This window comes from Pungitius pungitius, chromosome 18, assembly GCF_949316345.1.
Source record: "Pungitius pungitius chromosome 18, fPunPun2.1, whole genome shotgun sequence".
NCBI classification, from domain to species: domain Eukaryota; kingdom Metazoa; phylum Chordata; class Actinopteri; order Perciformes; family Gasterosteidae; genus Pungitius; species Pungitius pungitius.
In genome coordinates, this window is record NC_084917.1 from 13,525,795 (window position 1) to 13,539,359 (window position 13,565).

General features: G+C 44.7%; 2 protein-coding genes across 3 annotated transcripts in view; one reads left to right on the forward strand and one right to left on the reverse strand.

The window, feature by feature from the left end:
• Positions 1 to 184: 184 nt before the first annotated feature.
• On the reverse strand, positions 185 to 4,443 carry stoml2 (stomatin (EPB72)-like 2). Its single transcript, XM_037485480.2, has 10 exons — positions 4,282 to 4,443; positions 3,619 to 3,771; positions 3,408 to 3,507; positions 3,264 to 3,322; positions 3,074 to 3,175; positions 2,862 to 2,996; positions 1,733 to 1,877; positions 1,573 to 1,652; positions 1,332 to 1,460; positions 185 to 1,229 (listed from the first exon to the last, which is right to left on the reverse strand). Exons 1-10 carry the CDS (start codon positions 4,324 to 4,326, stop codon positions 1,131 to 1,133), a joined length of 1,047 nt encoding a protein of 348 aa, XP_037341377.2. The 5' UTR covers positions 4,327 to 4,443; the 3' UTR covers positions 185 to 1,130.
• Positions 4,444 to 7,305: 2,862 nt separating this feature from the next.
• LOC119226751 (protein unc-13 homolog B-like) overlaps positions 7,306 to 13,565 on the forward strand; it is a 51,603-nt gene continuing 45,343 nt past the window's right edge. Inside the window, exons 1-2 of one of the 2 annotated variants that reach the window (XM_062558798.1) lie at positions 7,306 to 7,504; positions 12,296 to 12,325. In XM_062558798.1, the coding sequence (XP_062414782.1) occupies positions 7,483 to 7,504; positions 12,296 to 12,325 (52 nt within the window). In that variant the 5' untranslated portion in view covers positions 7,306 to 7,482. The remainder of the gene's footprint in view (positions 7,505 to 12,295; positions 12,326 to 13,565) is intronic. The other variant, XM_062558799.1, reaches the window with a different exon arrangement.

The window sequence follows — 13,565 nt, forward strand, 5'->3', positions numbered from 1 at the left end:
TTAATTGTTCCACACTATCTCCTCCAACATCATTTTCAGCATTTTCTAGCATCGTATCCCAGTGTCAGAACCATAGCCAAGCACTCTTAGCTTCATAGTTACCCAAATGACATACACGGGCCAATTCATGTTTTCAAAACCTGTGAGCACTGGTGAAGATAACAAACTTGCTGTCTTTGCACAGTCATATTTAATAAATATTTATTCATGATAAGACACAGGAGTTTAATACAAATGTGAAGAGGAATGGAACATGTTTCCCTAATGGCTGACTTTGCACACCAGCAAGATATCTAGAAAGGTTGAATATTAAAAAAGGATATTTCTTAAAACAGAAGAATTGTCCCTGATGTCTGTAAACAAGCAGTTTATTAACGTGTAATTACCCTGCTGTACCCACAGCTGTTATCTGGGCCAGCAAACACATTGAGAGAGGAAAAAATACCATACAACACAATCGTACATTTATATGGACATAGTGAGCTGCTCATGTTAACAGAGTTGGCCACCTTGCACTGCCATTTTCCTACAGTAGCCCAAATCACACCGTGGCTTTAACAAGAGCCTTTTGCGGGGGGCTTCGTTACCTGCCGGCCACCGTAGTTACTCCGTCACGCTTGGAAAGGAAGAATCTAGGGGAGGATATGGGGGGGGGGTGTGTGTTTAGTAAGGTGGAATCTGCAGCTTCATCACTGGATAGCACAAGAAGCCTGCACATTGCTCCTTTAAAGCTTAATATTTTAGGTCCAATCCAACCAGGGTCTGCTCAACAATATCTCGACAGATTGCGTGCACAAAATAATTCCCTCGCAAGTAATGTGTTATAATAAATCATTTTTTCTAGCATTCAATTTCTCCATTTTTTCAGCTTGCCAGTGTCGTCGGTGTGTAAAGTATATGGATGAAAACTGAGCATAAAACAATGACAATTAACAAACTCCCCTTTCAAAAGATGTGGTTTTTCCCAAGGCAAAAGATCCCTGAAGTGTTTGAAGATGTGCAGTTTGTTCTCCTGGTGTCTTGTCTGTAGAAGGTATGTGAGACTTTACACACAAACAGCGACGTCTTGGAGCCATAGATTGCTGCTTCAGTGTCTTTCTACTGTGTGGATTCATTCACAGAGTCCTCCGCTACTGAGACGATCGGCCCCCAAAGTCGTCGCTCGTCTCCTCCAGCACCGCCGCCGCTTTCGGGCTCGACTTGGCCAACGTGCCGTAAATGGTCATGGCCTGTGTGCAGGGAGAGAGAGAACTCAAGAAGTTACTCAGATTCAAGAAAGAAAAAAAAAGAAAAAACATTCATTCTAAATTCTAATGCACACGTGCAAATACCTGCGTGACCATTCCGCTGATGTCCCCGGCGCTCGACGGCAGCAGGATGGTGTTGGACTCTTTGGCGAGGTTGGAGAAGGCGGATACGTACTGCTCGGCCACGCTCAGCGAGGCTGCCGCTCCTCCATTCTGTACGTGGCACGATAACAAAAAGAAATCCATCAAAATTCACTTGTGAGAAATGAGACAGCGATCATGGACGGATCCTGATAAAAAGAAGAAGAAAAAATCTGCACTTCACCTGCTCGGTGAGAGCATCCGACAGCATGCCGATAGCCTTGGCTTTGGCCTCCGCTTTGGCCAGGATGGCTTGGGCCTCACCTTGAGAGAACACACTAATCGGTTAGTGTTAAAAAAAACACAGCGCCGAAAAACACAGCGGGTCCTGTGAGTGCACACACCGGACGCCTTGTTGATCTGCTCCGCTTTCTGGCCCTCCGAGGCCAGGATCTGGGCTTGTTTGCGACCCTCTGCGACATTGATGGCCGCCTCCCTCGTCCCTTCAGACTCCAGCACCGTGGCCCTCTTCTTCCGCTCGGCCTCCACCTACACGGGACAAAATAAAAGATGTGAGTTGGCAAGAAGCACCTTAAGTGTACAAGAGAAACAACATTTATTAAGTCTTAATACATGGTGTGTTGAATGCAGTGTGCCAAAAAATACCAGCATATCCAGCTGTATCGGGTCATATTTGCCAATATGCAAGCAACTAGGGCTGTCAACGAATATTCTATATGCCAATATAACTTTGAATAGTTGTTAAAAACCAAATTGCGAATGTGAAAATGAATATTCAAATGTAAAAAAAATCAACAGTGCCAGCAGCGGCGCCACTGTCTGCTTTGCGGGTGACGCGCTACTGTGCTGACTTTATATTGCATGAATAGAAAAGACTAGATATGCTACAACAGCTTCATGCACTGGTGGGATAATTTGCCGTTTCATGCCAAGGTTCCAAAGTTCCATGTTTACCACAGCACGGAGCGTTCAATGTCGGTTCTATACTCTAATCAACTTCAATTAATGTTAATAATATTGGTTTCAAATCACCAGCCATATTTGGGACAAGAAGAAAATTGTTGCACCAAACTCTTGATCAGCACTCATTTAAACCGCTGTGCACAGAGAGCGCGATGGTGCGGGAGAGAGAGGCCATGGTCTGCGGTCTTGGCCATTAGTTCATTTACTTATTTTTGTGTAGGTAATATGTTGTTTAATATGTTTAAACCTAAAATAAATTACCTATACAAGTAGTTATGGCTTACATTGTATTAATTTGTCCTGTTATTGACTGCGCAACCAGATGTTCAAATATGAAGCGAATATTCGAACATCATTTTTGAGCAATTTTGACAGTCCTACAAGCAACCACGCTTTATTTGGCCTTTCTGACCCACAATCTAAAGTTGAAGATGTAGTAGCACGTCCAGATTGAATTCATGCTAGTACATGCAACAGTCTTACTTTGCGACACTGAAAGTGTGAGAAGTATCTAATGTCTGCAGCACGGGGGGACTTGTGTTCGCCCACCTGCATCTGCATGGACTCTTTGACACGAGGTGGAACGTGGATGTCCTTTATCTCGTAACGGAGGCAGCGGATTCCCCACTCGTCCGACGCTTGGTTGATGGAATGGACAATGTTGGAATTGAGGCACTCCCTTTCCTTTAAACAAAAAAAATTTGCTTTTGACATATTTCATTAAAAGCCTGCCAAGCAATGCAGCAGCGGTTTGTCGTTACCCGGAACACTTTGTCCAGTGTGAGTTTGCCCAGCTCCGACCGCATGGTGGTCTGCGCCAACTGCGTGACGGCATACTCTGGATCCTCCACGCCGTAACTGGCCTGGGGGCGCACACGGACAACGCTGAATTCTATGATCGGACTACGACAGCGCGTGGGAGCGCCAGAGAATCGCTCCGGCGCGGCGTACCTTGAAAGGGTCGAGGATCCTCAAGTAAAGAACTCCGTCTATCTGTAGCGTGACATTATCTGTAAAAAAACAAAAAACAAGATGCACTGAAACCAACTGTGTGCATATTACGCTAGGTAACACTCGGACGTATTGATGCATCACCTAGAGATACGGCAGACTGCTCCGGGACATCGATGACTATCTCTTTGAGACTCTGCACGTAGCGAATTCGGTCCAGTATAGGTATGAGGAAGTTTAAACCCTAAAAGAGAGAGGAAAAAATGGGTTGTCAAGTTTTGTCATGTTTTTTTTCCCCATTGTTAATATTTGGGTGTATTTGAACGGGGGTCTTTTAAGACTAAAGGGTAGGTACCGGCTCCAAGATCCGGTGGAAGCGACCCATTCTTTCCACCACCCAGGCTTCTTGCTGGGGTACAAACAGGACCACGGTGTTCACGGGAAGGCTGGACGCCCATCGCTGCTGAGCCGGCAGGACCCATAACCTCGGGGTCGCCCGCTGGGTTTGCTAAAAACACACACACACACACACACACACACGCAGTTAAGAACAAAACAGGCTGTTAAACCAAACTCCTTGATCGTGTATCTAAGTAGGACATGGAATTGATAAAGATGGGAGACACTTAAACCAGTCTAAAAGGGATTTATGAGTTCTTAAAAGTATGCAGTGGGACAAAAAAAACTCTTAGGAGTAGACAATACAATATATTAGAAAACAAATATTTGGCCTCTGCTCACATCATATTTGGTTTTGGTGACAGTAACTTAGTCGGTTTCGACGTTAATTGATCCAGTATAGGTTAACACTGTAGAGGTATATAACACATAATAGCACATGTTCCAGATAGCCTTAATCTTAAGGATGTCAGTCAGTCAAAAGCCGTCTTTGGTATCGGGATGGGCAGCGACATTCGGTGGATTATTGACCCACTCGTGCACGCTGAATGAGCCCCACTTCACCAACGAATGGGCACGAGCTAAGATGTCAGATGTGGGTACATGAGTTTTAATTTACCCGCAGAAGGGCGCCGCCGGTCCGACAGAGCGTTCGCAACATCATTAAAAGGAACTTCGGTGGCCTTTGTGAAGGTTCGGCTCCGCAAAGTGGACTCTACACAAACTGCTGCTATGCGTGTGACCCTCGCCAGGCAGGAAATGAAAGTTACATCAGTGGTGCAACGGTAAAAGTCGTCCGCGAAGGAACGGCGAAGGTTCCGCTTGCAGGATATCTACAGCCAATTCCCCCACTACAACAACTACTACTGTTGAAAATAATAACAATTAATAATGCATTAATACTAATGATGATATGAATAATAAAATGCATAAATAATAATGAAAACAATAATGCCGCTGCAGGATGGATTGATTAATATTGCTACCTTTTTAGTTTTGATGAACAATAAACATAACAACAGAATAGTTCATTAATTGTTTTAATGTTGTTCTGTTGTGATATGACTTTATATAGTCTGTGCTGAAAGAGTACTGTCCTTGTGCATATGTGCAGTGTTTATGTTTTTGGCAATACATCTGCACAGTATACTTTTTTATTTATCCGAATAGAATAAACAATCATCATAAGTCAAATTTCTGGACACCTCATTACAAACTGTGAGAAGAAAATAATAAGAATGCAGTAATAGAAGAACCTTGTGTGGAACATGTAGAGGAAAAGTGAACTGCAGCACTATTGGACCTGTTCCCATGTCATCTGGGGCACACGATGCACAGCTACGGAACTGAAACTGTTTGTTGTTTGCTTGTTGTTTGTTGAGTTTGCCTCCCATCTAACTTTTTGCCTTTGATGAAAAGGCTTATCGGTTAATTGGTTGTGTTATGTTCTGCCAAATCACTCATATAATGGAAGGTCGCACAGAACTGCTTTTCAGCTAAACTTGAACTGTGCATCAACTCATATAAATGATCCGCATGGCCTCGGGAACTCCCACAGACGGAAAAAACCCTCTCTGTACATCTCTGAATCATTTAATTGTCTCCCTCCGGTGCCTGCATTGCTTTACTGTCTCTAAGCATATGGAAACTCCTTCGTCTAGGATGCTCTCGGTACCGATTCTGGAGCAGTTGCTTGATCGTGAACTGTTCGGCTTGGTCCTTCTGCACAGAGGTCTATTCAAATTTACAAAGACAAATTTCTCTTTGTAGGTCTCCCTTTATTCGGTCAAATTTCCACCTCAGAACACTCACCTTTACTGAGACTGCATACGCAGATAGACTCTAGTTGGGGTTATGATACAGCTGGGAGAAGTAACTATAAAAAGTGTAGGTGAAATATTTCAATAATCTGTATTAAATGAGAAGGGTTAATAGCAACAGAGTGTGAAATAGAAAACCAGGACAGTTTTGGATTACCAGCAGTTAGTCACATTCTTGAATCCACTGTTTTCAATAAACAATTCAACAATGCAGCCAAGAATAAATGTAGTGACTCACTAATTACACAAAGTGGTGCTGTTGGATTTGTCTTTGCTCTGTTTCGTTTGCACATTCGTACAGATTCCTTTGTTTGTATCATGCCTGTCAGCTGGTGTCTGTTCTGTAGATAGGCCTTTTTTTAATTGGTTGTTCATTGTTGTGTGGGCTGCATTTTTGTAGCGGGAAAATAAGAAATAATCACTTGATCAACACTTGATTTGGTTTTAGCAACTGCGTTTGTGTTCATGCTATTCAACTTTATTTACGGACACATGAGTCCATATGAAAATACATCACCTGTACACATATACATTGGCACTTTACATAGTCATCATTCAATTCACTTAATTTTATTTTGTATAGCCCAAAATCGCAAATTACAAATTTGTCTCAGTCTGTAAGACTGCTTGCAGTCTGTACACATGCAACATCCTCTGTCCCAAAACCCTCACATCGGCACAGGAAAAACTTCCCAAAAAATGAAAAAACCCTCCCATGGGGAAAAAAGAGAAGAAACCTTAGGGAGAACGTCAGAGGAGGGATCCCTCTCCCGGGATGGACAGAGTAATCATGACAACGCTCTTTATAGACTTAAATTTAATGTCATACTGCACCATACTGGTTCTGACTCCTGGCATGGCTCTGCTGACACCTGCTGCTGCCATCATCATTATTTTAAATATGATTCATATTACTGTCATAAACCAACATCTTTCTGCTCTCCCTCCCCACAGAAGCCTCTGTGGATGGTGGTTCTATCTGATGGTGGTTGTCCCTGCAGTGGTCCTGCTGTACACTTGTTCTACTACTTGCAATTACTTGTATCATTTCTGTTAGAGGAATTGAATGTATTGTACATCTTTTACATTGTTGATTGTGTACACATGACATCCATTGCAGTCTGTCCATCCAGGGAGAGGGATCTCTCCTCTGATTGAAGGGTTTTTTCATATTTTGGGGAGTTTTTCCTGTGCCGATGTGAGGGTTTCAGGACAGAGGATGTTGCATGTGTACAGACTGTAAAGCCCTCTGAGGCAAATTAGTAATTTGCGATTTTGGGCTATACAAAATAAAATGAATTGACTTGACATACCAAGCAGACTCTAAGCACGCTGTAAACCAGCGCTATGAGCTGGGAGGACCACTAAGTCATCAGGCTCCACCAGGCAATTAATACGCCTCTGTTCTGTTATATGTGGGAATAATTAGAGAAATAAAAGTAGTATTGCTATTTTTTTTTTTTGAAAAAGATTGAAAAAAAAACTATTAATGAATATAATCCATTTTCAAGCCACAAAGAAGTAAAAAGAACTAATGGAAAAATCTAAAAAAAAAAAAGTGACAGGAGTTTGGTCTCCTTGCAATTTCTCTACGTCACCTGTTTCTTATTCCAACCTCATCCCTCTCAGCAATTGGTCAGATCTCTGCTGTTGTTTTAAAGGGCTACGCCCTTTAGCGTGATGCTGCGTTCTCATTGGACACGGCGGACGCCGGTAACAGGTGCCTCTGCCCCGCCCCTCCGCTCTCCTCCGTTCCTCAGGTTGTTCGTCGCTCGCTCGGTAAAACCTCTGATGATAGTTTTAATAATGGCGTGGCCGCGGCGGGGGGCTGCCGCTCTCTGCCCGAGTCCAGCACCGGAAAACCCCCTGTAGAACATCACTTCGGAGCTTACCGGCGGTTTGAAAAGTCACTTAACCGCGTCACAACGATGCCGGACGGAGTAAATCTCCGCTGAAAAGTGAGTGAAACTACCGGAGTGTCTCCGGAGAGGCGCGGAGCCATGTCGCTGCTGTGTGTCAGAGGTACGTTCAACTTGTATTCACTCTCCCTGCGGTCGAGTCCAAGTGTCTTTCACACCTAAAAGTTTTTATTTTTTAATTCAAACTGATACTATCAAGAACATCTTGTTTAGCAGGTTTCCTGCCAAGAGTCGCCCCCCTTCCCTCCCCCGCTAGTTTTCTAAATATGTCCTGTCGTGATTTAAATTAAATGTTCAAATATCCCCTTCACGTGCATAATGAAAGCACTGGTCACGTGGCTGTTTTCCCGCGTTATCTGTGTTTTATCGGGGCTTTCCACAGGCTGCCGCACCAGCTGTTAACGTGGGCCATGATCCGTGCTGGATAGACTTTAAAACACAACACCGCATTTTATGACTAGTGTCAGACCTTAAAATTAGTCGGGCATCAGGAGACCAAACAATCTGATATATTGATTACGAAGGGTTATGTGATTTTTTTAAATAACAAGGAGATACTTCGGTTTAACCCCAAATTATCCCCCCCCACACACGGCAAAAAAGGGTAACCCTGACCCCCCCCAAAAAATACTACAATACTATACTATCCAAATTATAATAACAATATAACCAAAGAGTTATTTTGTGTATTCAAAACAAGCTCTCCCACATTTACATGTTCACGGGCAATAACAACAAGACAAGGCTGGGGAGGGGTAACGCATCCTTTAGTGCAGCAATGCACATTATGCCACTTCCTGCTCCTTTCTGGGATCTTTTTAAAATGTTATAGTTTGGCACAAAGTATTGTTTTATATGTTTTGAAAAAACGGCCTAAATGTCGGCTAACCCCTTTTTCTTTATATCTTATTTTTAAGATATATCTTTTCTATAAATGTGCTGCAGATCAAACCCCGATTGCACAAAGACTCTTTGGGGGGGTCCCAATCCAAACCGTTTGATCTGCTCATTGACATTGTTGTTTTATAGTGTTTAAAAAATTGCCACGGGGTTTGTTTTCCAACAAAATTGTGTCAAGATGAGTAGGTAAAAAGGGTCGTCTGCTTCCTCTCGAAAGAATCCCAGAGCCCTTTTATTATGCGGTGAACCCTTTGCTGAACTCTAAAAAAGAGACAGCTTTTCAGTGTGTTTAACAGCACATATGGGCTGTTACTCGTGATACCCACATTTCTGAGGAGCCCAATGTTTGGCAAACTAAGGCTCTGGGTTCTTTGCGGTGATGTTGACACCGCCTCATCAGGAATAAGACATGACACTCAAATGATGCCTCAAATGATGAGTGCTTCCACTGCCGGTAGATGTAGTGGCCCAGCTCGTTTTGCCTGACACTTGATACACCTACTATAATTCATAAGAATTATTGTGGTACTTGTATCGATAAGACATTAAGGACTCATCACATCAGCCTCTCCACATGTGGCACTAAAACCAAATGCAGCGACCCAAGCTGTGTCGCAGCAGGTACACAACAAGGTTTGTGTTGGGAACACAAAGCCCCGCAGAAAATCAGTGAACCTGACTGCTCTCCAAGAGAAAGAGGTAGAAACCCTTTCAACAACATGCCTCAAAAAAGCTCTTGCATCAATACACCGGGCTGGGAAGGAGAGGCTCCTCGCAGGGAAAAGGTTACCAAAGAGGGTCCAGCCCAATGGCGGCGACCATCGAGAGTTATTGTGCCAAACGGTCCCTGGAGCTCGCGCTCAGTCTTTTTTATTGATTCCAGTTGTGGAAAAAAAGTATGCTGGCACAGAAGCTATGCAGCCGGCAGATAACTGAGGGAAAGGGGGGGCTGGGTTGATTAACCCGATGACGTGACTCATCCCCTGATTGCACAGCTTCACAATGTCGCTTGTTTATCGGGAGTCAAGATGCCTCATCTCCATGGCGATGCCTTTGCACTACAGATAAGTGGTTGGGGGGGGGGGACTCCTGCTGTAGATCAGGCATGGGCTGACTGCACGGGTGGCTTACATGGACCCTGTGATGCAGCGGGGTTGGAGCCGTACAGGTTCAGACACGTAACACTGGAGGACCGGTCAAGAGGCTCGTGCACTGCTGTCGCACGGAAGCTTTCAGGGAAACGTCTCGGCCCCCTGCAAGTTGTCCCCATTGTCCTCATTGTCAGTGTCGTGCCCTCTTTCAAAGTAAACCATTTTACTGGAATAGTGAACGTGGGTGAACGTGGCTTACATTTAGGGTTCTATAGATGGTAGTTCAGCCTAAAAGGTTGGATCTGTCCCGGCGAGGACATAAGTCTCCACTTCAATGAGACCTCACGTCGTTAGGTCACTCATATGCTCTTCACACTCCACAGGAACTGCATCAACACGCATCACTCCCGATCCGCACATCCTGTCCAAACAGTTCAGATCCACGCACTCTGATTCGTTGTGTTTTTGTTCTTTATTCTACGATCACGCTACGTTGGTAAAGGGAACCCCCGTCAGGAACAGAACAAGCTAATGTCAGTTTCTAGCAGCCGTCGGGCACAACCGTCCTGCTTGGCTAATCAATGGAGCTAACGAAGCTGACCGGTGACTTATGATGCATTCAAGCCCTGCTCAGTTAAAACAAGTACCCTGGCAAAGACACACAGTTTTTTGGGGGGAGGAAATCAAATAAATACAGTTACAGCAAAGGGAAAACAAAGGTTGGAACATTTCTCCCAGCATCATATAAATGTTTGCCAGGCAAAGTTTTTCCTCCTGTTTGGTGCCAGTAAACCGGCTCTGTTGCTCTGTTTTGTCTTTTTTATTATTATTGCCGGCTGCAAAGTGTCCACACACAGGATGCCGAGCTTCTCATCCATCACCGCGTCTTTTGTGTGCCAAATTGTCTGTTGACATACAAGCAAAATGAATTTGACTCCAAAGAAGTGATGTAGCACTTCTCTGCTACGGCACACGCTTTGTAGAGGGCTAGGAGCACAGGAGTAGTTCACACAACTACACGGCCAGGAGGCGGAGAAGATCTCACAAGAAAATAATGGATGGAAGGAGAAGAGACTGGCCTCGCGCGGGACAATCACACACAAAAGCGGCGCGCAGAGTGGTCGAGGGTGGCGAGCGGCAGAGTAGTGGAATTGGGAGAGACGGAGGCAGAGTGAGCGCTTAGAGATTGTGGGAGTAATCCCCTTGGCCATCTGTTACTCCCCCCACACCCCCTCCCCTCTCTGCCTCGCTCCTACACTGATCACATTCAACAAGACAGTAGATCCACAATGTCACTTCCTGTTCCCGTACTTCCCCACACTCTGCCTCACCTTCCCGCTGACCATGTGCTTTATTAAGGTTAATATTTTTTTTAGTTCCTTCAAAATTATCTGAACATTTTTGTCCTCAGTTTTTTGGGGGATTGTGTATCTAACCAAGTTACAAGATGAAACAAAATGGGCTTCCGATTGAGCTTTTCCACCACTGACTGTTGGCTTGACGTGGTAGAAAAAGCACAGATAACATCAAGGATGGCTGCATGACGCCTTTAAAGCAGTGAGCCAGTGTGCATGGTAATCGTGACATTCCCAAATGTTTCTTGTATTGTGGGTAAAGACGGTAGGAAACGATAAGCAGAAGGGTGAGTGTGCACGTCACCCTGCCAAATAGTGAGCTAAATGGCCTGTGAGGCCGTGGAGGGCCGGGGACAGAAGATGATAAGCATCAGTTTCCACTATTGAGGCCTCTGGTTTATTTCCCTCTGCTCTGGGTCCCACAGTTGGACGGGTCCTTTTCTGGGCTGAGAGAAACACATCACACGCCAGTTTCCTTCCACATGTGCACTGCTCCCTTTCCGCTTCACAGTACAAGACAGGAAATACTGTGGAAGCAGTGATGAGAATCAACAGAATATACATTTTGAGGCTAAATGGTAAAAAAACATCTGATTTCAGAGCGAGTTCCAGGAAGACGGAAATACTCTCTTTACAGGCACATGAAAATATGAAAGCTTCATTTGTGGCTGCATCATCCCGCCCCGTCCATCTGCCGCCGCGGGGCTCGGAGGCTTTAGGAGTTTACGTGCCTGAACGCTCATCCCGGGCCACAGCAATCACCATTAATCCCCTGCAAAGCGCTCCACCATCCCATGAACGTTATTGTGTGCATCAGGAGGCCAAAGATGGTCTAAAAATAAACACCACAAGGCTGATTTTCCCCCCTAATTTTTTTCTATTCAGGTTTTTGTCATTGTTGCAAAATATCTGTGTTTTCTTTTTTTATTTAGTTACCCTAAAACCCATCTGGCCTACTTTTTGCCATTGTTGTATTTGTGCGTTTTTGTTTACTAGCAGTGTTCAGGCATACAGCTGTCTGGGCTCATGGTTCTTGATCTTGTATCCAAGTTGGTATGAAGCAATCCGATAAATGCTTTCCTCCTCTCGTGTGTATTATTACCTAATTCCATGTAAAAGCTCTCACCCAATGCACTGTCTGCATTATAGCTCAACAACAAGCATTGTGATACACACAACACAGGTGCTCCAATTTCCCAATGATTAGCCGACCCGAGCGGCCATGTTTCTTTGTCACAGCATGAACATTTCCGTCACGTGAAGGAAATGCCACTGATTGTAGACAAAGTCCTCTGAATGGAACCATTTCAGCTGTAGCAGAGGTCACCAGCATCGACGCTGTGCTTTCACAGAGCGTTGCTGGGAGAATAGATTGCATAGTGTAGCTCTGGATGTATGTCCTCTCTTTGGACACACTTTGAAACCGTGTGTCGGTGTGGCCTCAATAACACGTCCACACAATACATTTAATCAGATTTCCGTGGAAATGTCCTTTTCTTTTTAATACTGATGTGCCTAATCTTTGTCTTTTTCTGTTTTGTGTTACAGTGAAAAAAGCCAAGCTCCAAGGCCACACAGGTAAGAGCTGCTGTATTCATGTTCCCCTCATGTGTTACGTGCGCTCCAATGCAGGTTCATCAGGCAAATTCTGTCAAGTTGGCGTTTGATTTTGCATTATTTAATCCTCCGCACTGCTGCGTGTCGGCCGTGCTCAGGTGAGTTTAGATTGGTCGCTGCTAAATCCAAATCCTCTCGCTCTCCACCTCTGCAAATCCCTCGGGCGCTCAGCCTCGCGGCTCCCTCCCGGCCCTGTGACACGCCGCCGCGGGGACATTTCACTCTCTGTTGCGTTTGTTTCTATTGTTAAGATGTTGTCAGTCCTTGCCAGCCTTCAAGCCTCCTCTACCTGTCACTTCGTGTTCCCCCCCTCCCCCCCCCCCCCTCTCCCGGGCCACGCCACATGTAACCACCTGTCCCAGAGCAAACATCAGGGAGATTGAGTTGAGCCCGTCGTCCCGCGCTGGTGAAATGTAAACATCAGCCTGCTCCGGGACGGAGGAGGATTCATGTCCACAGTACCAACGGCTCCGCTGTAATTAGTGCGAATAACCAACAGTGTGCGTATGACCAGCCTGCTTTCCACTTTTATTAGAAAGCCATTGTTGTCAGAATTGGGGAGAGATTAAATCATTTTGTGCTGCTGCTGTCTTCTTATGCCCGAACAGGCTTGTTAGGATTGATTTGAGATGTCTTCTTAGGTGGCCATATTAAATACAATATACAATATATAGCCTCGCGGGCATAAAAACAAGTCAAATGTTATCCCCCATCTGTTATTAAACACGGGAAGAATTTGAAGTTTCAGTCTGACGTAATACAGTTGTCCACGTAGAACACGGATCCGATTGTGTGTTCTGTTACGGTATACACCCATAACATATATTTTATAATATTGACATTACTTTACCAAACACCAGCGTAACAAAACAGAGAAAGTCAAAGTCAATGTTCGAAATACTGAAAACAGTCTGATGATATGAAATAGATGCTTAATATAACTCTATCATGAGAAGATAAAAGCCTGTCTTTGCTAACACACTTAGCTGCTTAAAGCTGCACTATCCTGCTTCCTCTGGTTCAGACTATAGCAGTGACTAACTAAACGGAAAAAGGGTACTTATGATTCCTCCGACTCGGTGAGACGTGGGATTGGGCTGAAGAGGCCTCACAGTTGACACAGGGCCGCTCTGGGATGTGTGTTTGCCCTGCGCTTTGCACCACGCCTTCAGGTGGACTTCTCTAAACCCTTCTCTAATGA